This window comes from Lipotes vexillifer, unplaced genomic scaffold (assembly GCF_000442215.2).
Source record: "Lipotes vexillifer unplaced genomic scaffold, Lipotes_vexillifer_v1.1 scaffold1693, whole genome shotgun sequence".
Classification (NCBI taxonomy): Eukaryota; Metazoa; Chordata; class Mammalia; order Artiodactyla; family Lipotidae; genus Lipotes; species Lipotes vexillifer.
In genome coordinates this window covers 30449-56690 of record NW_006782186.1, presented here as the reverse complement: position 1 = coordinate 56690, position 26242 = coordinate 30449, and the positions used below count along the sequence as shown (strand labels likewise).

The 26242-nt window shown below is 53.1% G+C and overlaps 1 protein-coding gene across 1 annotated transcript in view; it reads right to left on the bottom strand.

Annotated features, from left to right (window-relative positions):
• Positions 1-26242, bottom strand: part of SLCO2B1 (solute carrier organic anion transporter family member 2B1) — a 51651-nt gene that overhangs the window by 24773 nt on the left and 636 nt on the right. The window contains exons 2-7 of the mRNA XM_007455023.1: positions 12679-12809; positions 11436-11573; positions 9979-10141; positions 6844-7080; positions 6512-6610; positions 3220-3410 (exon numbers count right to left, since the gene is read on the bottom strand). Of these exons, the coding sequence (XP_007455085.1) occupies positions 3220-3410; positions 6512-6610; positions 6844-7080; positions 9979-10141; positions 11436-11573; positions 12679-12809 (959 nt within the window). The remainder of the gene's footprint in view (positions 1-3219; positions 3411-6511; positions 6611-6843; positions 7081-9978; positions 10142-11435; positions 11574-12678; positions 12810-26242) is intronic.

The window sequence follows — 26242 nt, the reverse complement described above, 5'->3', positions numbered from 1 at the left end:
CATCTCCCTCCCCATCGGTGGCCTGAGTGGGCTGGGCCAGCCCAAGCAACTGCAAGCAGACCCAGCCTAGGCAGCCTCAGGAGGCGGGGGAACAGTTCCTCCCACATCAATATTTATTGCCTGAATGCTGCTGGAAGCAGATCATCATGTTCTCAGCCTTCCGTTCTTTTTTAAGAACCTCTCACCGCCTTCCCTCCTCACTCCCCATCCCCGATGTGCTGAGAGAATGAATCCAGACAGCCAGACAGGTTCACAGCGAGGGAGCCAGGGTTTCAAGTCATCACAGAGACACAGCTCTAAAAATCCGAATCTCTGCATCACAGCAGCTTCGACTCAAGGAATAGTGCATTCTCAGAATCCGAGGCACACAGAATACTGCTCCAGGAATCTAAACTCAGCACAACAGAACAGAATGGGGAAGTGACTTGCTCAAGGTCACGTGACTGACACATGACTGAGCCCAGCATAGCCGAGGCTCAGCCTTGTTTCTTCCACCTCTTCCACCCCATGGCTCAAGTGGCGCTTCTCTGTTCAAATTCAGAACAGAGAAGTGCCACTTCTCTGTGGCAAGACCCAGCTTGGAGATTACCCATAACTGGCAACCCAGTCTCTTCCCTTCCTTCCTCTGTGATCACCCTTGCTTCTAAGAACTCTTCCCCAAGTTCCAGGAATTTCTTCTCATTCATATTTTGGCGTGAGCTAGGCAGAACCAGGAAGGACCATCTGTGGTTCCAAGCTGTCTTCTTCCCCTGCAACTGGTCTCTCTCCAACGCCTGCCTTGCCCGCCTCTGAGCCAGCATCAGCCCTTCACTGCCTCTGGATGCCCGTCCCATAGAGCAAGATCCAGGTCTGTGTGCTCCCCCTCCTGCGTGGCCCTTTGGACTCATCCTCACGCCCTGCCTTACTGCCAATGCACTGGTTCCTGCCTGGACCAACACCACAGCTGTCACATCAATCTCCCTGCCCCCAGCTGCTCTCTGCACACTCCCCTGTCCCTACCCATCCCTTCTGTTCTTAGCACCTGGTGCTAAAGCCATAGGACTCCCTCCAGGGCTACCCACTGCTCTTGAAGCTGGAAGGCAAGCCTTTTCCTGTTCTGGCCCCTGCTGGCTGTCCCAACATCAATTTTCTTTGGTCCCCCCAACCCCATGTATATTATAGCCTCTGCTGCAGCAGCGGGTGGGAGATGGGCCGGTGAAGGCAGCCAGGTGTGGTGTCAGAATGACTTGGGGGCCAAGTCCCAGCTTTTCCAGGCAGAGACATTTTCAGCCCTTCCTCTTAGGCCTAAATTTTCTTGCTCTAAGGATGAGGCACTATCTCACATTACAGCAAACATTCAAATGCACCAACCTGCAACACTAAATTGAATTATCCTTGCTGCAAAATATTTGACAGGATTTTTATAAACTGTCCCTTTGAAATTGAACTACTTAGCAACAACTAACTCCCTTAATTTATGACTGTTTGTGATTTCTCAAAATCCTGGCACAGAGGTCCTAAAGCTCTTGTAAATAAGGGTGTTAGGAGAATCTTTTGATCTAATATTTAGTCTTTGATCCCGGTTCCTGACACAGAGCTCCTAAGATCTTTGTAATTTCCTGAGTGATAAGAGCATCTGACACCGAGCCCCGAAATCCCTTGGAATTTCCTGGTGATAGGAACGTCTTTTGTTTTAATGAGGTGACTCTGGTGGGCTCCTGGATGATGGCTGGTCACCAGAAAGACCAAGCCATGATTGGAAGCTTGGAACTTTCAGCCCACCACTGCCCCCTAATTCTGCAGAGAGGAGAGAGAGGCTAAAAGGGAGTTAATAATCAGTCATGCCTACGTGATAAAGCCTCCATAAAAAATGCCAATAGTGTAGGGTTCAGGGAGCTTCTAGGCTGGTGAACACAGCCAGGTGGGTGATGTACCCAACTCCACAGGGACAGAGCTCCTTTGCTCGGCACCCTCCCAGACCTCGCCCTATGTATCTCTTTATCTGGCTGTTCATCTGTATCATTTACCATATCCTTTATTATGTAATAAACTGGTAAACACAAGTCAGTGTTTTGCTGAGTTTTGTGAGCCACTCCAGCAAACAATCAAATCCACAGAAATATTGCGTGGGGACAGGTAAAGGTAAAACAGGAGTATTTTTCCTTTATACTCCCAGACTTGGGAAAAAAGAAAGTCTAATGCACAAATTTTCAGAATGTAATAAAATGTGTATGAGTATTAAAGAAAAGTTAATGAAGCTGACGCTAATGACATACAATTGAGCTTTTATAAGACATTTCTATTTTGTCTTCTTTTGTATTTTAGAGCCAATTTATTGTTTTTTGGGCCTTGTGTTTTTGTGGGTCCCTGGAAAACTTAGAGGTCCCTGGCCCAGAATCATCTGTCCTGCCCAGTGGCCTCACACGGTCCTGCCTTCTCCTACTACCTGTGACCTTGAGCCCATCCTTGCACCTGCTGGGCCTCAGTGTCGTCCTCTGAGGAAAGACCATGAGCCGCGCAGAAGAGTTCAGTGAGACACCCCGCCAGTTGCTACTTATCTTAACAACTTATCTGTCTCTTACAGAGACTCCGTCCTCAGAGTCTAGGCTGTGCCTGGTTTAAGTAAGGGTGGAGACCATGTGCTGAGCCCCAGGGTCCAGCCTGACGCCTGGCCCCAGGGAGGCACTCAGTACATGTCTGTCCCCTCACTGTCCCTGTAAAGGCCAGGTTCATTTCTATAGTCAAATCCTTTGCCCAGGCTGTTTCCACACCGAGAATGCCCCTCCCTTTCCTTTCCATGCTTCTGCACCTCCTTCATTGTCCAGTTCGACTCCTCTCTCTTTAGAGAAGCCTTCCCAGACCTTCCTGCAAACCCTCCACCTCCTCCCAGTTCTAACATTGCTATAGCACGTTCAGAATCTACCAAACACTTTAAGCAACAAGCAGAGAGGCGGTAGGGTAGTGGTTAGAATGAGGGGAGTAGGCTCAGACAGGATTGGGTTCTACTTCCAGCACTGTCCTTGCTGGTCTCATGATCTTGGGTAGGTCACTTCCATCTCTGGCCCTCGAGCTCCTCAGCCGTGGAGGGGCAGGAAATACACACTGTGCAGGGACGTCGGGGAGATGGCTTTGCAAGCTGTGCTGTGCAGTGCCCAGGAGGGATGGAGTTTAAAGTTATCAAGAAGGACAAGTGGGTTGGGGGTGGAGCCTGGACTAGAGTGGGGCGTGGAGGGGGCTTACTTTGCTGACAGGTGGGTCTGAAACTGCCAAGACCTTTCGCCGGAAGCGAAGCTCACGCTTCTCCTTGGGCATCTCCTTGGGGAAGAAGAAGTAGGGGGTGGCAGCCAGGGCCACCGAGCCAGCGGAGATGAGAAAGCCCAACCACCAGGCACCCACCCATCGGGGGTCCTTTGAGGTCAGGCTGATGCCACCTGGAAGAGAAGACCATGCGATATTAGGGTCAGGATGGGCTGTCACTTCTTGGCCACCACCCTGGGACTGGCCTCTTGAGACATGAAGTGGCCTGTGCTGGGAGTCAGGAGATCTGGGTTCCAGTTGTGCCAGTTGGTATATCCTGTGTGACCTTGGGCAAGTCCCTGACCCTTCCTGGGCCTCAACTTTTTCAACTGTTAAGGCAATGTGTGTCGTGGTCAAGGTCATGGACTTTGGAAATGGACCGCTGGGTCTGAATTCCATTACTAACATAACCTTGGGCAAGTTGCTTAACCTCTTGGTGCCTCAGTTTCCTCCTCTGTAAAGTACAGATATTAGTAGCACTTACATCATAGGGCTGATGTGAGAATCATAGAAACTAATATGTGTAAAGCACTTAGAATAGTGCTGGCACATAGAATGTCTACATGGGTGTTTTCTCTTTGCTTATTGTTACTACTGTGATTATTATTAGGAAACTGATGGCTAGGATGACTTTTGTGGTTCTCAGACCTGCACGATGATTAAAATCACAAGGGGTGCTTGTCAAAAAAACCTGGCCTTACCCCTGACCAGCTTAGAACTGCCACAGGATGGGGTGGGAAGGTGACCAAGGAATCTGTGCCTTTAACAAGTTCCCCACCTACTGTATAGCACAGGGAGGAAAAAAAAAAGAAGGTACAATCTTTGCAGGACATGTATTAAGTTAATCTTAAAAATGCATTCCAATATACATTGGTGTAGACAAACACTGTTTGATTCCACTTATACTTGGTACCTAGAAAAGTCAAATTCATAGAGTCAGAAAGTACATTGGTAGATGCCAGGGGCCGGGGGGGTAGGGGTGAGGGTGGGAGTGGGAGGTGGGGAGGGGGAATGGGGAGTTAGTGTTTAATGGGGACAGAGCCTCAGTTTAGGAAGGTGAAAAATTCGGGAGATGGAGGATGATGAGAGTTGCGTAACAATGTGAATGTACTTAATGCCTCTGAACTATGCAGTTAAATATGGTAAAAAAGTATGTTTTATATTATGTGACTTTTACCACAATAAAAAAACATTAAAAAAAAATTCCCCAGGTGATTTTGATCCCCCTCCAGGTGTAATTAGGACAAGATTATCCCAGGTGTACCTCCTGATTTGAGTGCCCCCCTCTCCCAACAGATCTCTTGACCCCAAGGCTGAGTTGGGTACCTCCTCCTTCAACAGCGTCTGCAAACACCTTCTAACAATACAGATGCATGATGACACCAACCCCATGAGTGGGGCTGATTCCCAGGTGCTTGATCCTGAGCTCCTCCTGGACAGGGGCCAGAGTACAGTCATCACTCAGCAAATGCATCTGTAAAACTGGGGGCAAAGTTGGCTTCTGCACTGATTCCCTCTTCCACTTATTATTCCCCTGGCTTCTGTGCCAGGCTGGTGGAAACTCACACACACATCTCAGATCCGCTTCTCACATACCAGTCTGTGCCTGCAGTGGATATGACCCGCCCAACCCGTGCAATCCCCCAGAGAGAAAGAAGGATTAGGGAGGTGGCACATTGGTCCACAGGAATGCGACATCTGCCTGTGAAGGTGGCATAGCTGCCAGGATGATGTCAACAGAGCCAGAAACATACCCCCATCCCCTGAGCTGGGGTGTGTTGGGGAAACTGACTCCTGACTCCCAAGTCTGTTCCATTGAGGTTTGGTCCACAGGAATGCCACATCTGCCTGTGAAGGTGGCATAGCTGCCAGGATGATGTCAACAGAGCCAGAAACATACCCCCATCCCCTGAGCTGGGGTGTGTTGGGGAAACTGACTCCTGACTCCCAAGTCTGTTCCATTGAGGGAGAGAGGAGTTACAACCAGTGTCCACATTTGGCTCCTGGCCCAGCTTTCTAGAAGTAAGGGAGGTGGGGCAGGGTTATCCCTAGCAACTCTTGTTCAGAGCTGCCCAGGCCTGTCCTGACTGGAGGCACCCGTGGGCAAAAGCCAGAGAACAAGAAACACAATCTGCCTGTCCATCTACCTGTACATGTGTCACCTGAGGCTTCTAGGGCTTGCTGGAAAGTCTCCAGGTGAGGGATGGGACATCTGAGCAGCACGAGGCAGAAGGCAGAGCTGGGGGCTCAGAGCTACGAGGTGTCACCAGCAGGCAGCTGAGATGCCACAGTGACCTGTTCTAAAAAAATTCCACTCCCACTCCTCATAGAGCGCCAGAGCCCTGGGATCCCCAACACTCCTCCCTCCTGGCTGCCTTTGGACCCAGCTTCAGTTCCACTCCTTGGCCCACCCTGACCACTACCTGGATCAGAGACTGCTATTCCCCAAACGGTGCCCTCAGCACAGGCTGTCAGGCTCTGAGTGGTCAGAGCTGGAAGGGTCCTTAGAGGTCACCCAGTGGATTTCCCATCTGAGATGGCCAGTGTAGCTGAGTCCTCCAAAGTTCTCTCCGGCACGCCAGTGTCCTCTCTGTGTCCTGAGGCTTGTCCCCTGACAGATGGGAGTGCCCCACAGGCCAAGAAGAGTATGTGGCCCTGTCTGCTCCACAGTCTATCTGAGCAGGGGGCTGGGGGCCTGGGGGAGCTCAGGGGTGGAACTAGGTGAAGACACGTAACAACAGTGACAACACCTATAACTCTCCATCTGATGGCTCCTTGTAGCTTATCTCCACATTCTCACTGCATTGTGATTACAGCTTTGGGAGGTGGGCGGGACAGAGAGCATCTCAAAGATGGGAAAGCTGAGGCTCAGAGAGGTTAAGAGGCATGTCCAGGGCTTCCGTGGTGGCTCAGTGGTTGGGAGTCTGCCTTCCGATGCAGGGGACGCGGGTTCGTGCCCCGGTCCGGGAGGATCCCACATGCCACGGAGCGGCTGGGCCCATGGGCCATGGCTGCTGGGCCTGCGTGTCCGGAGCCTGTGCTCCGCGACGGGAGAGGCCACAGCGGTGAGAGGCCCGCATACCACAAAAGAAAAAAAAAGAAAGAGTCATGTCCAAGGTCATGGGGTTGCTGGGATTTGAACCTGGGTCCCCTGGCTCAGTGTCTCCTTTGAGACCAGTGGTCAGTCAGCTGTGTCTATGTGCCCCTGGGGACAACTGTGTGCTCTGAGGCTCACCTTCCGGCATTCGATCAATGTCCACGTAAAGGCGCAGCATGAGGCTGCCCAGCCCATAGGCCATGCCTGGCCCCATCATGGTCACTGCAAACAGGATCCCTGCAACAGGAAGCCTAGGTTAGACTCCTCTAGCCCGGCTTCCCTCTGCAGGTTAGTGCCTGCCCAGCCTCCAGCGGGCAAGAGCAGCCCATCTCCCCTGGTCAGGGCTGGAGAGCTCTCCCGGGCTTCTCCGGCCCTTTACCAGCCACATGGGGCAGAGGTCAGGGACTCATACTTAGCCTGACCTGGGCCGCGCCCTCCCTCAGAGCCCGAGGGGTGGGACAGGTCCTCACCGAGGTAGAGGGGTGAGTTGCTGTTGTGGGCAAAGTCATCAATGTAGGAGATGCCAAAGGGCTGAATGGGCACCCCGCCCACGCCGAGCAGGGTCTGGGCCGTGAACATTATCCCCACCACGGCCAGATGCTGGACCTCTGTGTAGCCTGAGCAGCTGCTGTTGGATGGGGCTGGGGCTGAGGTTGGGGCCTCAGTGGTGGGCACGCACAGGGAGGCCTCAAAGTCTTGTGGTATGTCTGCTGAGAGATGATAAAAAATATTAGGACAATACCTAAGACTTATATAGCACTTACTGATGCAAGGTACTGTTCTAAATGCCCTGTATATAAATCATCTGACCCCTACAACAAACCCAGGGAAGGGGTGCTCTCATTACTCCCATTTTACAGATGAGAAAACTGATGCTCAGACAGCAACTAGCAAGGGTTAGAGCCAGGATTGGACCCAGGCAGTCCAGCTTTGAATCCATGCTCTTAACAGTGGCTTTTAGGTGGGAGGGGTGGGGCGGTTGAAGGAGGTGGAGTTTGAAATGGGTGTAGAAGAACAAACAAGATTTTCCAGAAAGGGAAGGTGGGGGAGGGTGTTCCAGAAAGGGAAGGTGGGGGAGGGTGTTCCAGAAAGAGGTCACAGCACATGCAAAACCAGGAGCTTGAGAAGTTCAGCCTGGCTGGCTCACAGAGTGCAAAGGTCAAGGCCAGGGCTGAAGGCAGGGCCAGGCAAGAGAGGGGACACTGGGCCTGGGCTGTGGAGGGCTCTAGTGCCCTTGACCTTCATTATGGGGAGGCTCGGTGTCAGCTCGGGACACAGAGGCAGAGTGCAATAAAGGGAAATTTCTTAAATTAGTACCAGACATTTGTTTCCTGTAGCTCACCAATATTTGCTGAGCAAACCTGAGAAGACCCTCATACTATTATTATCCCGAATGCGGGTGTAGGAATGGCCTTCTCTCTGCGGCTGGCCCAGCCCTTTCTGGGAGCTCTGAGCCATGTCCACCCAGCCCAGAGAGCCACTCTTTAGGGCTGGAAAAAGCCATGTGAACCAAGGTCAAGGACCTGGACCCTCAACCAAGACTGCCTGGGTTGAAGACGGTGAGACTTTGGCAGAGAGGCCCTCAGCCCCTCTGGGCTCAGCTTCGTCCGTCATCTGTTGAACAAGCCCCCTAGGATGGAAGCTCTACACAAATATGGAATTCAGAAGCAGAATAATTCAGTAGTTTGGAGCAGAGGCTCTAGGGCCAGGCTACCAGGGCACGTCTATTAGCTGTGGGCCTTGGGGAAGTACCTCCTTCTCTGAGCCTCAGTTTCCTCACTTATAAAATAGGATAATGATAACACCTGCTCAAAGGGTTGTAAGCGTTAGGAGTGGTGATTGGTGCCTGTGCACAGTGCCTACTAGACATTAGATATGAGGATTATTATGGGGATCTTTAATAAGATCTTTTTTTTTCCACCTCTGGGTCCCCAGTACCTAGCAGAGGGCCTGGCACATAAATACTGATGATAAGTAATTCATTAATGAAGAGGAACGAGTGAATGAAATAGCCTGTATGTCAGAGGATCGTGGGTGTTTGGTGGTCACCAAGTCTGGTCCACCCATTGGACAGATGTGGAGACTGAGGCTCAGGCAGGAGAAGAGATTTGCTTGGGGTTTCATGGGGAGCAGAAGGGTGTTGTATGGCAGTGAGGATGAAGAATGTGTGACCCTGCACAGGAAAATCCCTGTTAAAGTGAAGATTCTGGACGGAGGAATGTGACGAAGTGTAATTTTTCAGCATCCTAGTCAGGCCTCTTGACAGTTCTCCACTCAGGCCTAGATAACCACTCTGCTTTCTTCCTGGACTTTCCCCACTTCCCAGCCATTGCCTGTGCGGTTCCCTCCACCTGAAATGCCCACCTTCTCTCAACTGCCACCTCCTCCAGCTCACTCCAGCCTCCAGTATCCTTCCCCTACTCAGGGCTCTACCGGCTCCCCCGGCTGTCTGGTGCTGGACGTCCTGGCCTGCGGCAGAGCTGCCCATGCTCACGCCAACCCACGCTCCCTCGCAGCTTCTCGGGGCTGGTTGTACCTGCTCCATCTTTCCACCCCTGGGCCTGGCACAGAGTAGGAGCTCCGGGGTCTGAGCTGATGGGAGGACAAGGGAGGAAGGATGCTTTCTGACAGCACTCCTCCCCTGGGAAGCCTTCCATGATGGAGGCTGGGCCGTGGGCTCCTTCCCTGGGCTCCTTCAGTCCTGTTCTTCCTTTCTCACACAATTGATACAATGCGTGGGGGAAGGGGAGGTATCGTTTGTCTGTTTCCTCTCCCAGACTGGGAGCTCCCAGTAGGCAAGGACTGAGCCCCCTGAGAGGGTCCAGCACAAAGTAGGCAGCACTAAGGATTTCTTGGGTGGACCACCAGATGGATTGTTGAGGGGTTGGTGGATGGATGCGTGGATGGGTAGATGGGTAGGTGGATGGATGGGTAGATGGGTGAATGGGTGGAGAGGTGGATGGGACAGGGAAGGCTGCCTGAGTCGTTCTCCAAGGGACAGGCATCCATCTGTCAAGTTGACTCTCAACAAAATCCCACTGGGCTCAACAGGGGCTTCACTATTCCTGTCCAAAATCCTTTCATGGTTTTATTTGTTCATTCACTCGTTCATTCTTTCTTTCATCAATATCTTGGATTCTTGTGAGGATTAAATGCATCAATACACATAAAGGGCTTAGAACAGTGGTGCCTAGTAAGTGGTGTGTGATACTGTTATTATTATATACAAATTATTATATATTATTATTATATATTATTATCCATAAATATTTCCTGAGGACCCACACAGGCCAGGCCCTAAAGTGGGCTGCATTGTAAACCCACCCTCACCTCAAAAATAAAAGCAGTGACACACAAGCAGGCCCTCACCAAGAGATGCTCAGAGGGCCTCACCTCTCTGCCCCAGGACTACCCACTACCCCACTGCCCAGGTCTGCCTGAGGGACCCGCCCAGGCTGAAGGAGGCAGTGGGGGTGGGGGGAGAGGTCTAGTAGGTGTTCTGGGAAGCTGGGCCCATCCTAACCGCTGGAGGCCTGGGGCGGGGCCCTGTGCACAGTAATGCGGCAGCTCAGGTATACCCTCAGCCCAGCCCCTCCTGCTCTTACCAGGGCTGGTGTGGTCATAGTGGTACGGCTCTGAGATGAAGTGTGGGACAGCCATGAGCACGCCCGCCAGGGTCACGAGGACAGCTCCATAGCCGATCAGACGGGGCCGATGTACCCGGCTGCCAAAATAGCTCACAAACACGATCAGGGCTGTGTTCCCCACCTGCAAAGGGATGAGAGGACCCATTAAAGTGGGCCAGAGGGCCGACCTTGTCGCTATCACCAATCTCAGTGTTCCCTTCTGTAGAATGGACTAGCTGGTTGAATAAGAATCATTTGGGTCCATCTTAAAAATACAGATTCTGGGTCCTCCTAGGAAGGGCCCTAGTGTCCCATTAGAGGAGAGAAATAAGAGAAGCGTGGACAGGGCTAGAAGTTCAGTTTTATTCTAGAATGTGGGTTGGACCCCGTGTTAGAACTTCTGGGAAGTCATGAATGAGAAACAAATAAAGTCTAAAGCCAGAGGACTAAGGCTTGGATTTTGAGCCTTAGAATCAAAACCCTCGGATGTGGGTGCTGAAGGGGACGTGAGAGTTTGCAGGGAAGGGCGGCTCTGCCATCAGAAGCTGGGGTGTGCACTCCACTCTGCGGCTCACTGGTTGGTGACTGCGGGTGAGGTACTTACCCCTTACCTCCTTGCCGATGGAGGGGGGCAGTATCAGCAGAAGGTCAGTGGGAGGACTGATCCTGGGAAGGACGGTCACTCTCCATTTTATAGATGGGACACAGGCCTAGAGTCAGGGAGTGACTTGCCCAAGACCCCAGGTAATGATGTTCTCTTCCCACCTGTGAGATCTGAGGATGGAGTGCTAAGGAACGCCTGGGGACTCGGTGTAGACCACAGGCCTTGGATTGGGAGGAATGTGACACATCACCCAAGGGAGAGAGAATTTCACAGAAATCTACTGGGGGTCAGGGAGAAAGAGAGTGTTCTCAGGACCGTGGCCTTTTCTGAGGGTGAAAACATCTGGTGGGGAAGGGGCTGGGCACAGCTGGACTCTGATCTCCCAGTCCACCCAAAGCACATTGTCCACTCCTGGCTGTCTGGCTGTCATCCCAGAGGCAGAGGCCAGTGGATCCCGGGGCATCTTCACGCCGTGGAATCATCCCCTCCCCCAACCACACCAAGGTCCCAAAGTTCTGCCTTTTATCTAATTTAAACCTCTCTCACTACTGTTGAATTGGCTTCCTCTGATTCCTTCCTGGGGCAGTCAATAGCCGGGTGCCTGAAAAGGTGAAGGAACCTAAAGGAGAATGGGGGGACATGGGGACCGTGGCTAGCTCTAAAATCCTCCATGTCCCCCAACAGAGGGCCCCCCAAAGGTGGGATAGGAAGGAGCTAAGATGGGGTTGCATGTGGCACTGGGGGGGAAGGGTTTATGTTGGGGCAGTGAGGGAGCGGGAGGGGGGTGAGTCTCCCTCAATGTCCCCCCCTGCGGCTGTGCCGGGGCCAGTACCTCGTTGAAGGCGGCCAGCAGCCCTGAGGTCTGACTGGAGAGGCCGAAGCGCTTCTCCACCGTGGAGATGGAGCTCTTGAGGTAGCCGGAGATCATGAGCTGCGCCAGCTGCAGCAGGCTGTGGCACAGCACGAAGAACTGTCGGAGGGGCCGTGGTGATGGCAGCGGGTGGGCAGAGGGCCGGGGAGATCGTGGCGGGTGGGTGGTAGATAGACGAGATGGGGTTGGAGAGAGGGAGGGAAAGTGAGGCCACGAGACAGAGAAACAGAGTCAGAGGAGACAGTCACACAGGAGGAGAGAGAGGAAGAGTCCAGAACAAGAAGAGAGAGAGAGATACTGGAGTAATGCATGGATTCTCACACAGGCCTAAAAACTAGGAAAGCTGTCCTGGGTACCCCAGGAGTCCGGGGGCGACCTGAAATCCACAGGACTGAGAGTAGGGTCTTCATGGGGCCAAGGATGACAGGAGCCCCTCTGACCCCCAGAGGTCCCCCAGGCTGGACTGGACCCCACTCCGTGTTCCACCACCCTGCCCCTTTCCCCAGGAAGCTCCCCAGATCCCACCCCACCCAGTCCTCCCCTGGAGCTCCCCTGGGAGACCACCTGCACACAGAGAACCCCCAAGCTACCCAGCCCACCTCATTCAGCCTCACCCGAACACCCCGCCTGCCTGTACTCCTCCTGAAAAACTGGCAGAATTCCTAAGAGAAGAAAAAGCTTGCTTCAAAGAATTAAAAATAGGGTGTTTATGCCAGAGCTTAAAAAAGAGAGTGTCTGTTCTTCTGAGTTTCAGTTTCCTCATCTGTGCAACAAGGAAGACACCCCTGCCTCCTCAAGTTATTATGAGAACTAAATAAGACCATGTGGGGACAGCTTCCGGCACAGGGCCTGGCACCCTGTAGGTGCTGGTGGAGGCTTGGATGCTTAGGGCTGCCCTTGGAGGCAGCACTCCCAGTATTCATACAGGTTCAGGATCCCTGGGGTCCTTCTCTTTCCTGCTAGAAAAACAGGAGCCAAGAAGACTGGTCACCCACTGCCCACAGAGCAGCCTCTCTGGAAGGAGAGAACATGTGCCTGAAACCAAGCTAAGTTCGTCTGTAGATCACAGCTACCCATTCTACAGATGAGGAAGCTGAGGCTCAGGGAAAGGCAGCAACTTGCTTGGCATTTTATAGCCTGTAAGTGACAGAGCCTGTTCTATTGGGCTTGGATGGTCCTGCTCCTGCCAGGCCCTGAGAGGTACCTTGATGCTGTGAAACACACTTGGCTGCAAATCTCGAGTATTTGGCCTGGCTTTGCCTCCAGGTGTGTCTTCTGTGCCCACCATGGCCTTGGTGTCCTTGTCTGGCACCTGAAGCTCCTCACCAATCGGCCCTGTGGGACAAACAGCCAGGGGATGAGAGTGGAGATGGAATCCCAGAGAATGGCCCTGACCGGGTAGCCCAAGGTGTTTCAGCGGTTGGTGAGAATCTGAGTCAAAGCACCATCAGCCTTCCTGCGTCCCAGGTGCTGAAAGAGCCCTTCCTAAGAGGGTGTGTGTGTGCTTCATGTGCCCATGCCAGTCAGATCCCACTGGGACCACTTATTCACACCTTTATTCCACTCCCAGCGTAAAGCTTCCTTCTAGGGAGAAGTTTCTGATGCTGCCACACAACGTTTAAGCTGTGGCCCTGGTGTAGAAATGCACAGCCTTATCCCCCCTGGGGCCTATATCTGTGAGACATCCAGTGTTCCTGGAGGCTGACTTTGGGTCTGGGTCTGTGTCTGTCTGGCTCAGTCTAGGATCAGAGGTCTGGGGTCCAGTGCATGGTCAAGTCTTGGTCCAAAGTCAGGACATAAAGGCTTTTCCTGGGGGTAGTTTGGAACAGATACAAACACCTCCACAGGGCACCACCCTGGCTATAATCACAGAACTAACCAGCCCAATGCCCAAATCATACATGAACCAGGTTGCTGGTCTGCACAGAAAGGGCACTAAGAGGTCATCCCATGTAACCCCTCTCATTTAACCCTTGAAAAACTGAGGCCCCATGTGTGGAGATGACTCAGGAGGTAGAGCTAGGTTAGAACCTGGATTCTTGGCCCCATTACGTGTGCCTGGTTTTCTCCCATGGTAACCATGGTAACCATGTCAGTCTCCCACTCACTGCAGTCCCTTCAGAGGCATCTCTCAGGGTCTCTTGACGTTTAATCTCAGTGAGGAGCCTGGAAGCCTGGCCTTGGGAGACTTCACCCCTCCATTTAGATGAAAACCACCTGCACCCCCTGGCAGCCCAGGCCTCCTTGGCCTTCCTCCCCTTCTGGGGTCCCGCTTCCTGCAGAAGCCACTCCATTGTCTGAGATGCCTCTCAACCTGGCAGGAGGTTCCGCTCATTCAACAAGCTCCGCTGGAGCCTGAAAACTGCCCTGAGGACACTTCTGACCCAGAGAGGGGGTGTGGGACCTCTCACCCCATCTCCAGGAAGATGGAAGGCAAACTCAGGGAGGGACTACGGAGGCCTGCCACCGCCAGTGAGGGTTTTGTGCTCCTCACACAAGATACCTGGGAGCCTAAGGAGTTTTTCAAAACTGAGATATAATTCACACACCGTAAAACCTACCCTTTCAGAGTATACAATTTAGTGGTTTTAGTACATTCAAAAAGTCATACTCTACCACTGCTATCTAATTCCAGAATATTTTCATCACCCCAGTAAGAAATCCTGCACCCATTAGCAGTCATTCCCCATTCCTCCCTCCTCCCATTTCCTGACAACCACTAATGTATTTTCTGGCTCTCTGGGTTTGCCTATTCTGGACATTTCATATACATTCATATAAATGGAATCATGCAATATGTGGTCTTTTGTGACTGGCTTCTTTCACTTAGCATAATGTTTCAAAGGTCATCCATGTTGTAGCATGTATCTATGCTCCATTCCTTTTAATGGCTGAATCATATTCCAGGGTATGGCTATATATCAATCACATTTTGTTTACCATTTATCTGTTGATGGACATTTGTGTTGTTTCAGGTATGGTGAATATTCATATACAAATTTGTGTGTGTGTGTGTGTGTGTGTGTGTTTATTTATTTATTCATTTTTTTCTCAGTTCTCTTGGGTGTATAGCCAGGAGTCGAATCCCTAGGTCATATGGTAACTCTATGTTTAACTTTTTTTTTTTTTTTTTGCAGTACGTGGGCCTCTCACCGCTGTGGCCTCTCCCGCCACAGAGCAGCAGGCTCCGGACGCGCAGGCCCAGCGGCCATGGCCCAAGGGCCCAGCCGCTCTGCGACATGCGGGATCCTCCCGGACCAGGGCACGAACCCACGCCCCCCGCATTGGCAGGTGGACTCCCAACCACTGCGCCACCAGGGAAGCCCTGTGCTTAAATTTTGGAGGAACTGCCAAACTGTTTTCTAACACCATTTTACACTCCTGCTAGCAATGGTTGATGGTTCTAACTTCTCCACATTCTTGCTAATACTTATTATTGTCTGTCTCTTTGATTATAGCCATCCTCATGGGTGTGAAATGATATCTCATTTTTTTTAATAGACTTTTATTGGAGTATTATTGCCTCACAATACTGAGTTAGTTTCTGTTGCACAACAAAGCAAATCAGCCACATGCATACACATGTCCCCGTATCCCCTCCCTCTTGAGCCTCCCTCCCATCCTCCCTATCTCACTCCTCTAGGTCATCACAAAGCACCAAGCTGATCTCCCTGTGCTACGCTGCTGCTTCCCACCAGCCAACTATTTTACATTTGGTCGTGTATATATGTCCATGCCACTCTCACTTCACCCCAGCTTCGCCCTCCCACCCCTCCCACCCCACCCACCCCTGGGTCATCAAGTCCATTCTCTATGTCTACCTCTTTATTCCTGCCCTGCAACTAGGTTCATCAGTACCATTTTTTTTTCTTTTTCAGATTCCATATATATGCGTTAGCATATGGTACTTGTTTTTCTCTTTCTGACTTACTTCACTCTGTATGACAGACTCTAGGTCCATCCATCTCACTACAAATAACCCTCATGTGGTTTTGATTTGATTTTCCCTAATGACTAATGATGTTGAGCATCTTCTCATTGCTTATTGGCCATATCTTTGGGAAAATGTCTATTTAAATAGCTTGAGGAGGGACTTCCTTGGTGGCACAGTGGTTAAGAATCCTCCTGCTAATGCAAGGGACACGGGTTTGAGCCCTGGTCCAGGAAGACCCCACATGCCGTGGAGCAACTAAGCCCGTGTGCCACAACTACTGAGCCCATGTGCCACAACTACTGAAGCCTGTGCACCTAGGGCCCGTGCTCTGCAACTAGAGAAGCCACTGCAATGAGAAACCCGCGCACCGCAACAAAGAGTAGCCCCTGCTCACCACAGCGAGAGAAAGCCCGCGCGCAGCAACGAAGACCCAACACAGCGAAAAATAAATAAATTTTGAAAAATAAGTTAATTAAAAACAAAAACAAAAACAAAAAAACAAATAGCTTGAGGAATTTGGTTGAGGAAATGGAAGTGTGTGTGGCTGGGAAAGTGTGCCTTTTGTGGGGTATGAACACTCAGAGGAAACAAGGAGATGCTGAAACAAAAGTGACACCTGACAGGGAGGAGATAAGGGGTTGGCCTAGATGAGGGAAGTTGGGGCGAGGCTCTGTGGAGGTCACTTTGAAGGAGAAGAGAAGGTGAGGGGGTTCCAAGCAAACTCAACCAGAGGAGATTGACAGGATGATTTCTGAACCCCAGTTCCTCTCACCAGTAGAGACCAGTCACCTACTATAGCACAGAGGCTGTGCTACATGCTGTCCATGTATGTAAAGGCTTGCATGCACATTCTGCATGCTCGTGAAGCATCTCCACAACTCCATGCCTTTGGTGATCTCATGATCTCTATGCTTCTGATGAGGACACCAAGGCTCACAGGTAACTAGCTCTGCTGGCTCATGTTGGTGCAGGAACACGAGCTGAGGCGTTCATCTCAATGTCACTCTGTGCTCCCTGCACAGATTTGATGAGGGGATGAAGCACAATGTTCTTCTCTGTCTTGGCCCAACCAAACCTAGCCAGGCCACCTGGAAGGCAGCAGTGCCCGCCCCCAAGGGGCCAGGCCAACCAGCTGGCTGGAGCTGAGGCTGGAAGGTCAGAAGTCACTGACCTGGATCCCTAGCTCTGAAAGAAACCCAGGGGACGGATGAGGGAGGGGGCAAAGGTCAATGGACCAGCTCAGGACCTTCCACCCTCCTGTGGCCCAGTCTATAGTGTGAGCCTCTGGGTGGAGGAGGGAAGCCCTGGCCCTGGGCCCTCCCCCTGGGTTCTGAGAGCAGCCACCAGTCAGTGCGTTGGGTGGCCAGTCGGTCACTGGACAGGGCTGGTCAGATCGGTTGTCAGTCCCCTTTGACCCCTTCCCATGGGCTGGACGCCTCTATAGTGGGGCTGGCAGCAGACAGTCTGACTCCCTGATAAGGGATAGAACTCCCCCTGGAAGGAGGGTCCTGAATCCAGGGCTGTGTGTCCACTTCACCTCACCTGCTGTCTCTGAGGCCCTTCCCGTCCTCTGAAGGCTTTTTCAAGGGCCAGCCCTGACAGGAGAGAGGGCAGCTGAGGGATGAACCTGGGCTGAGCTGGGCTGGCCTGTAGGAATAAGGAGAGAGGCAGGGAGCGAGGTCCCAGGAAAAAATTCCAGCCTCTTCCTCTCCTAGTTGGGTAGCCAGTTTTGGGGGCCCCAGGTATGCCAGGTGGTTCCAAGGGCTGGCAGCCCGCGGCTCCAGAGCTGGCAGGCAAGGGGCCTGTGTGCCTGTCGGTGGGTCATGTGGCTGCTCATGCACTCATGCCCATCAGCTGGTAAGTCACTGGTCCACTAGCCCACTGTCCTTTAGGAGACTTGTCTGTTCGGGCTGTCAATTGCCCACTCACTGTAGAGCAGCTGCTCAGAAAGCCAGTCAGAAAGTCGCCCCGAAAGTCTGTCAGCCAGAGACCTTCAGTTGAGTCAGAGACTCCAGATGTGTGCAAGGAACGGGGTCCTGGCTGTGGCCATAACCCCTCCACGGTCAGGAATCTGAGTCTGGGGGATGAGGGGCAAGGTTCAGAGAGCAGCCTGACAGGAGGGGCTGATTTTCCCTACCCGTTCTTTCCTGGAAAGGCTCAGGGGCCTGCCTACTCCAGCCACCTCCCAGCTATAAACAGCACATCTCAGACAGATATGGGGCTGTGAGCCTGGATGTGCCCCTTTATCTTTCTCAGTCTGTTTCCTCTGTAAGGCGAGGATATAGCGTCTACTCAAGGAGGTAAGGCATCTCGGGCGCCTGGCTCAGGCTTGGCACACAGTAGGCCTCCTGAGGGCCAATGCTCTCCCCTCTCCTGATAATCTTCAAGTACCTCTGAGGCCACTGGCCCACCTGAACCCATTTCCCTCCACGCAGCCCTGGTTCCTCCCTCCGACAGCTCCAATCATTCCGTCTTTGGATCAACTCTCTCTTTCCCATCCAAGCCCCAGTCAACTGCAAGACCTGAGGACCTGGACCTTCCCGCCGTGCACACTCCCTAGCTGTGGAGGCAGTTGCCCAGGTTTTAATCCCCCAGCTGCTTTTGATCCCTTAGACCAGCGGCCCCTTTTCTTCCTCATCCTCAACACAGGGCCGGCAATCCCTACTGCCCACTGCCGAGAGCGCCCCGAGAACCAGACCCTCCCGCAACGTTCAGCCTGGACACTAGAGGCCCCAAACCACACCTTACCGATGACATTAACTTGACTTTGCTATACCACTGTCTTCATTGGCATTTTCAGTTTTTACTCTTCTTAGACTGAGCAGCCCCAGCAAATGGCTTGAATTTTTATGACAGGAACTTCCGAAAAGACGGAGCGACTCTTCAAGGGAAACCATCAACAGGGTGTGCACCTCAGATTCTTCGAATCTCTGCCCCCCAGATCCTCACCTTGCTGTTTCTACCAGGAAACACTGGACTGTGGTATCACTATTCTTACCCAATCCTGGTCATCCCTCCCTCACCCACCTCTCTCCCCATTCTGAAGAAATGGCTGTAAAACAAACTTCCAAATTCTCAACAAATATTGACCTTTCCACCCCACTCTGAGATACTGCCAAAGCTTTGAGAAGTGGTATTTTCCCTTACCTGGGTAAATAATAGACTTTGTCTTATTGACAGGTTGTGTCACTAACAGGTGGGGAACCAGCACCGACACGGTGCATAGCAGGTGCTCAGTGAACATTGTTTTCTTCCCCATCAGGTACAAACCCCCCACCTGCCTTCATACTTGCTTTGGGACAGCAGGGAGTATTGCCACATCTAGAACTTGGGAACCAGGAGAAAGTTCAGCCCTGAAGGGCCAGGCAGGCGGGGGGTTGGGAGACCCAGCTCTCTGGCTCACCTTCTACCCTTTCAGTAAGTGGCCTGATGGAGGAGTTTGTCCTGGGGCCACCCTATGTGCTGGGCTGGGCACTCACCCAGCCTCCTAGCAAACGGTTGAGGTAGCTGCTGTGACTCCATGATGTGGATGAGGAAACTGAAGCACAGAGAGGGGAAGGGGCTTATCCAGGTCCTGGGGCTGGTAAATGGCAAAGCCTGGACTGGAACTCAGGTCTCTCTGACACCTGGGCCCCTAACAGCAACCATGAGATGGTGGCTGCCAATGATGGCCTTAGAACCTATGAAAAATAATCCCCATGTAGCCATTTCTTATTCTGGCCTGGCTTCCCTCCAGTTAATTGTCAAAGGTGGTTGTATGGGGACAGTCAGCCATTCTACCAGCTGATTCTTTAGCTGGTCAGTCAGTCATTTCATTGGTCAGTCAACACCCTCTTCTGAGGGTCTCAGAGAGCACTGTCAGGGCAAGGCTGGACAGAGAAATATGGTGAGAAGGACATGTGGCCCTCAGTCCAGGGGACCTGAGTATGGTGAAAGTTCAGGACTCATAACCAAGGCCCAGATTTGAACTTTGAGGAGGGACGGGCTGAGAAATGCCGAGAGAGCCTGGGAGAGTTCTCATATCCTGAGGATGGAGGAAGAGGGCTTGGACCAAGGAGGGACAAGGAAAGGGCACTTTTTCTCCAGAACATTCCAGCCTGTCCCTCAGCAGAGAGAGCACGATCTAGGGTCACTCAGACCCAGTGTGGCCTCGGGCCAGCAATTAGACCTCTCTGAGCCTCTGCAAAATAGGAATAATGAGCCTTACCTCTCAAGCCTGCACGAGGGTCACACAGATAACATCCTTTAACTCCAAGATGCTGCACAGTGTCAGTTTTGTCAGTGTTTGCCCCAAACTCACCAGGGAGCTATCTCCAGGCCTGGCCACCAGGCCTCAGAACTTACTGTCCTGCAGTGGGACACTCAGCCCAGCAGTGCTCTCTCACCTCCTCCTGTTCCCTGAAGAGGCATAGAACCCTCTGGAAGCCTCCCTCTGCTGTCTCCTTGTCTTCCCTCCCCTCTCCATCCTCACCTGCTGCATTCCAAGACATTTATTTGTTTTTTTAATTTATTTATTTTTTGCGGTACGCGGGCCTCTCACCACTGTGGCCTCTCCTGTTGTAGAGCACAGGCTCCGGACGCGCAGGCTCAGCGGCCATGGCTCACGGGCCCAGCTGCTCCGCGGCATGTGGGATCTTCCTGGACCGGGGCGCGATCCCGTGTCCCCCGCGTCGGCAGGCGGACTCTCAACCACTGCGCCACCAGGAAAGCCCTACCTTTATTTTTTTTTTTTCTGATAATTTCCTTGTGGAAGAGAAGGAAAGGACTCTCCCCTACCCCTGCCACCACACACGCTTTGCCAGGGTGGTCAGAGGAACTGGCAGAGAGATAATACAGGGCAGAGGTTACAACGGGGAGGCCCTGGCCAAAGGCCCCATGTGTAGCTGCGTGAGCTGTGCGCCGTGAAGTGAACGGCACCCTCTGGAGTTGTGCGGGGCGGACGGCAGTCCTGCCTGGGGGCACATCTGACTCCTAGACATTTTTATTTGGCTTTTACAATACTGGCTCGCTGAGTGTTTTTAAGTTAGTTGCCAGCATTTAAAAAATCAGGAAATTTCACACAAAACTCCCAATTTTTGTTTTTTTCTTGAAAGATTAGCAGATGTGGCAACACTGGGTCCACCTTCCTATATGGAAACGCTCAGCTGGTCTAAGAGGCTTTTGCCTTTCATGTGGCAATTTGCCCTGTTAGAGCCTCTTTGGGCCCACCTGGCCCACTTCAGGACCCTTTTCACCTGCCTGTGGGCTTCCCCATCTGTGACCCACAGCAACCCTGGGCCTGAGGAGTCTGCTGGACAGGAAGCCAAGGCTGGGGTAACCCTTTGAAGGGTGAGGCAGCAAGACCAGAAAAGGCCATGACTTGCCCAGGGTCACCACGGTGGGGATGGAGCTTGTCTCTGCTTGTTTTAGGAGTAAGAATGAAGATTGTTTCCGCACATACTGACAGCACCACAAGGCAGGAGGCTGGGGTCTTGGAAGCAAGCAGCCCAGGTGCCTGCTCTCAGGGAGCTACCAGGGTGTGTGTGTGTGTGTGTGTGTGTGTGTGTGTGTGTGTGTGTGTGTGTGTGTGTGTGTGATGGCAGGACAAACATCTAATACAGAATCACAACATGTGCTCACTGTGTGACACAAGAAGTTCCAAGACTATAGAAACATAGTGAAGAGGTCCTAGACTACATTTAAAGGTTCTGGAAGGATTCCTGGGGGAGGAAACATCAAAGTAAAGGGCAGAAGTATGAAAGTGCAAAGACTGCTCAGGGAACGAATAGTCCAGCAAGACTGGAGCACTGGGGTCCAGGTGGGGAGGTGAGGCTGGAGTGGTTGGAGGGGCCAGGCTATGACCACCCTTGAATGCCAGGCTGGAGGGCTGGGTTTCGTCCTGAGCCCAGTGATGAGGTCTCATTTGGCCTCCTATGAAGACCTCCGTGCCTCTTGGGAGAGAGTGGAGAAGTCAGGCTGTGGGCTGGGACCAGGGAGAATGCAGGAGTGGGGTTCAGGGGAGCGAGCGATGATGGGCTCTGGGCCAGGTGGTGGCAGTGGGGATATAGAGTAACGAGCTGATGGACCACAGTGGGGAGATGGGATGGACAGGACTGGGTGGAAAAGCAGGTGGATGGGGAGTGCAGGAGGCCAAGGAGTCCTGGGGGCGGGGGAGTGGGGAGAGGTAAGGCTTTTGGTCTGGGTGTACCACCATTTAAGGCAGGATTGTAGGGTGATAGTGAGCTCAGCCTTGGACATGTGAGTTTGGGCTGGCAGGGGGGCTCCCAGGGGAAGATGCCTAGGGGATCGTGGGCTCCAGGACAGCCCATGAGAGGACATGGGCCAGAGCCAGTCTGGTTCTCAGTCTGGAAGGCATGTGTGGAGAGAAGGGAGCAGAAGCCACATGAGGGCAAACTTGCCTTTGAGAGTGAGAAGCCTCCACCATATGCCCTGACTGAGGAGAACAGAGCAAAAGGAGGAACCCATCCTGGAACCATGTTCAGGTGCCAAGGTTGAGGGGATGGTGCAGTGTCACAAAGGAGCCCGGAGGTTTCTGGAAAACCTACCAACCTCCAGCCCTCACACAGCCACGGCCTGAGCAGTGATGACTTCCTAGCCACAGACACTGGGCAATCCATTTGTCCAGATACCTCTCTCTGGAGGTGTGTGGGTAGGAGGCCAGCCTCATGGCTAACCCTCGCCTCCAGCCCTTCCTACCTCCTAGATTGCCCTGGGCTCCCTCAGCCTGCTGGCTCCCTGGCCTAGCTCCTGCAGCCCATGCCAGCTCTCTCTCCCTCCATAAACCTCCCCTGCCCCTCCTGGTCCAGTTCCCTCAGCCCTTTCTCTGGGATGCCAGGCTGGTCACCCTCCTGCATCACTTATGTCCCCCACTTATCTGCCCGATTAGCCAGTGGACTCCCCCGGGCAGAGGCTCTCCTCTCCCGGGTCCTGATGGGCCATATCGGGTCCCTGTTGAAACCCTTTGGGACAGAAGACTTTGAATTCAAATATTTGTTTTGCCACATTGTGGCTGTGATCTTAGGCAGTTTATTTAGCCTCTCTAAGCCTCAGCCGCCTTCTCTGGCACACAGCAGTTTTGGTAGGATTAAAGGAAAATGCCCTGCCTGGTACACTGTGGCCCTCAACAATGGTGAGTTGAGGACCCCATCTGGCGCACGTGAGTACGGACGCCACAGCCTCCAAGAGGTCAAGGCCACCGCTAGTGAACGTTCTTCTCTGGCCCCAGTAGATGCTTTGCTATTCCCCAAACTCATCCTGTTCTTTTCCACCTCTCAGCCTTTGTACACGCTGTACCCTCAGCCTGGAGTGTCCTGCCTCCCCAGCAAAGCACTTCTCATCTTTCAAGGCCAGGCCAGGCTTAAAAACATGATTCTTGAATTGAGTTAAACAGAGTGAGGGAGAAGAGAAGGGTGGAGTGTGGGAGTCTGGGGAAGCGGGGGGCTGCAGCGTGAGCCTGGGGTGGGGTGGAGGGAGTGTGGGGCCCCTGAGGGCTTCAGTTCCCCGTGTGGTCCCACAAGGCTTCCGCAGGGGAAGAATCAAAGACAGGAAGTTGGGGCGGGGCAGTCTTGGGCCTTGGGCTTGGCTGTCATCTTTGGGAAATTCCTCCTAGCAGGACCCTTGGGTGGTCTGTTGGGAGGACAATAGCATGTTAGTGGCCTCCAGCTGTTGCTTTCTGGTGTTTTCCAAGCTGGATCAGAGACACTGTGCTGGGACTTTCTATTCCCGATTCCAGCCCTGACTACCCCATCTAGACCCAAGATGACCCTAAAAATAGTGATGAGGGCCAGGGGATGGAGGGTGAGCCCTGAGCCCTGAGCCCACAGGGAATCCAGGCCGGCCTCCTTAGGCCTAAAACACAGAGCCTGAGGTTCAGACACATGTGCCCATTGGCCCAGGCCACACTGCTTCCCCCAGCCAAGAGTCCCAGCTTGTCACTCTCTGTGCTTTACTGTTTACTCCCCGAGGGCCCCATTGGACCCCACCTCACTCCTTATCACTCCTTATCTCCAGTCCTCAATAAGAGTAGGCTTTCAAAGCAGATTGGAGGGAAGGAAGGAAGATCATGGGGCAGGGTGTGTTGGGGGCATGAGGAGGATGGGGGAGAGCTTCTGCGCTGAGCCTCCCCAATACCCCACCTCTGCTCCACCTGGGCCAGGTTCTGGGGCCTCAGGAATGGATCAAATCAGACCCCATTCCCAGGGAGCTCCCAGTCTGGGGAGGCGGGCATTGTTCTCCATCACTCCAAGCATCAGTGCTTAGGGCTCTGGGCTGCAGCCCATGAGGGGTAGCAGGAACCAAGTTTACCTCCTCTCCACCCCCAGGGTGTGGCTAGGCCCAGGCTTGCACCCTGGAGATAGCCAAGCCTGCCCCACACAAGAGGCCTCTGCTCCATTGCTCTCTCCAGAGGCAGAAAACTGAGCTTCTCAGCACTGGAAGGGACCAAGTGACCACCTCAGCTGACCCCTACCATCTACTGCACAGATGGAGAAAGTGAGTCCCAGAGAGGGATAGAAGCAGACTGGGCAGTGGATACCTGGCATCCGATCGTGGGGTCTAGGCAAGCTCGCCATGTGGTTCCCAGCTGCCTGAGATCTGGCACATCAGACCAGGCCCGGCCTGGAGGAATAAATCCCCTGCCCACTTCCCAGTCACTAGCTCCCAGAGAACAGCTTGCTTTGTCTGGAACCAGTGGAGAAGTGCCCAAGGTGGGTGGAGACTCACCAGCGTGGGGTGTGTGAAGGGAAGAGAAAGCCCCGAGGGCAATGGCACAGAACGGAAAGGGCTTTGGCATGGGGCAGGCCTGGTTCTGGCCCCGACTCTGCAGCTTGCTTGCTGGGTGACCTTGGACGAGTCACTTGCCCTCTCTGAGCATGTGTTTCCTCACTTATTAAAAAGGGTGAGAGAATGTCACTGCATTCTCATAAAGCTAGTGAGGCAGAACTACAATTTGAAGCTGGTTCTTTCCCTTGCCCCACCTCCCTGCCCTGGGTTGGCCCACATTTGAACCTAGGACTGGAGAGAACAACAGAAACAATACCAGGAACAAGGAAGGACGAACTGCAAAGAGAGGGTCAAACAGCATATGGGAGAGAGGTTACTTCCAGCTGGGAGAATCAGTCTGGAAGGCTTCCTGGAAGAGTTGGTGTTTGGAGGAGTTAGAAAACAGGACAAATTTCACGAGAATGGGATGTGGGCAGGTGCCTTCCGGGTGGAGGTAAAGCTGAGCAAAGGTGCAGAGGTGGGAAAGTGGCTTCCCTGAATCACAAAATGGGCATGGTCTGGGGAGATCATTTTCTTCAGCGTCTCCCCCATAGACAGGGAAGCTCTGCATGTTGCCTAAAAGCACGTGGCGAGTTGGTGCTGGGACTTGGCTGACGGCCAGGTCTGACCCTGACTCTTTTCTCTGGTGTCTGCCCCTGACTGGGACTGCTGGCCCTTCTCCCTCAGGCCAGCCGTGTGTGGGTTTCTTACCAGGCTCCAGGCTCTGTGTCCTGCCCCAGCTGCATCCCCACATCCCTCAGACCAGAAAGAGAGCATGGGGGAAGCCTGGCCATAGCTCAGACTGGGGCTCAGGAAGAGAGGCCAGAGGTGGCTTCGGGTGGCTCAGTGGGCAGAAGCTGGGGTCAGCCTCCTGCTGTGTGTGTGGGAAGCGGAGGGCCAGCTAGAGAATATTCCAGAGCGGAGCCCTGCAGCGGTCAGAATAAGAGTTGGGGGACAGGTGCTGTACAGCCAAAGTCACTAGTTTCTTCCCGTAGGATCACCAACCCTCAGATCCCATAACAGGCCAAGGCTGACTGGGAATTTGGTTTGTCAGTGGCCCTTCTCCAAATCAACTCACTCTCATTGTCATCTCCCCTGCAAGGGCCTCAGAGGAAGGATCCACCCCCACCCTTCCTTGCATGCTGTGGCTGCAACACAGCCGCGTCTGCCTGCTCAGCCCAGGAAGCCCTCATACCTCACTCCCCGAAGCAAGTCCGGCCTTGCCTGAGTGGGTGTGAGGCACACAGACAGCTGGGAGAAGGCCAGAGGTGATCGCTGCAGGGCATCCAGCCCGAGGCCTACCCTATCTGAAGACCCTTTGTTTCTTCCACCTTCCTCCTCCTGCCCAAGAAGCTCAGCAGGACGCTCTGTTCCCAGAACCAACGCCCTCTCCACATGGTGCTTTGGGCATGCTCCAGACTTGGCTTCTCAAGGCTTCAAGACACCTCCCCTCCTGCTACCTCCCCGCCCCACCACCAACAAACGCACGTAGGTCTGTGCAGGTCTTTCTCTGAATCGGTTTCTTTTCTGTGCTGATCTTTCGGATTCTTTGTCTGCAGGCCCGTCTCTCTCCTGATCTGTCTCTGTCTGACTCTCTCTCTCTCTCTCTCACTGTCTCTGCTTCTCTGTATTTCTCCTGGTCTCTTCCGCAGCCCTCTCTCTGAGCTGGTCGCCCCTGTCCCTGCATTGCTCCAGCTGACACCTGTTGATCTTTGGTTTCTCCTGCTGTCTCTGGCCTTCTGTCTCAGACTTTGTCTGACTCTGAGTATCTCTGGACTTGCTCTGTGTTTGACTATACTTCTCTCTATCTCTGTTTTTGTCTGCTTTGTCTGTCTCTATCTTTGCCTACTTCAAAGGGAGAACAGGGCTTGGAGAGCATCCAGGGACCTCCCTTCCCATTGCCCTTTCAGTTTCTCTGTCTCATCAGGGAGGTTAAGCTGGGTGCCCTGCCTCCAGCTAAGTAAACAGTGTCCCTTCCTGCCCCTCTGGTCATTCACTCATTCATCAACACACCCCTCACTATGTCTGGCCATGTGTCTGTCTCAGTGTAGGGGACTGCGAACTCCTGCCCCCC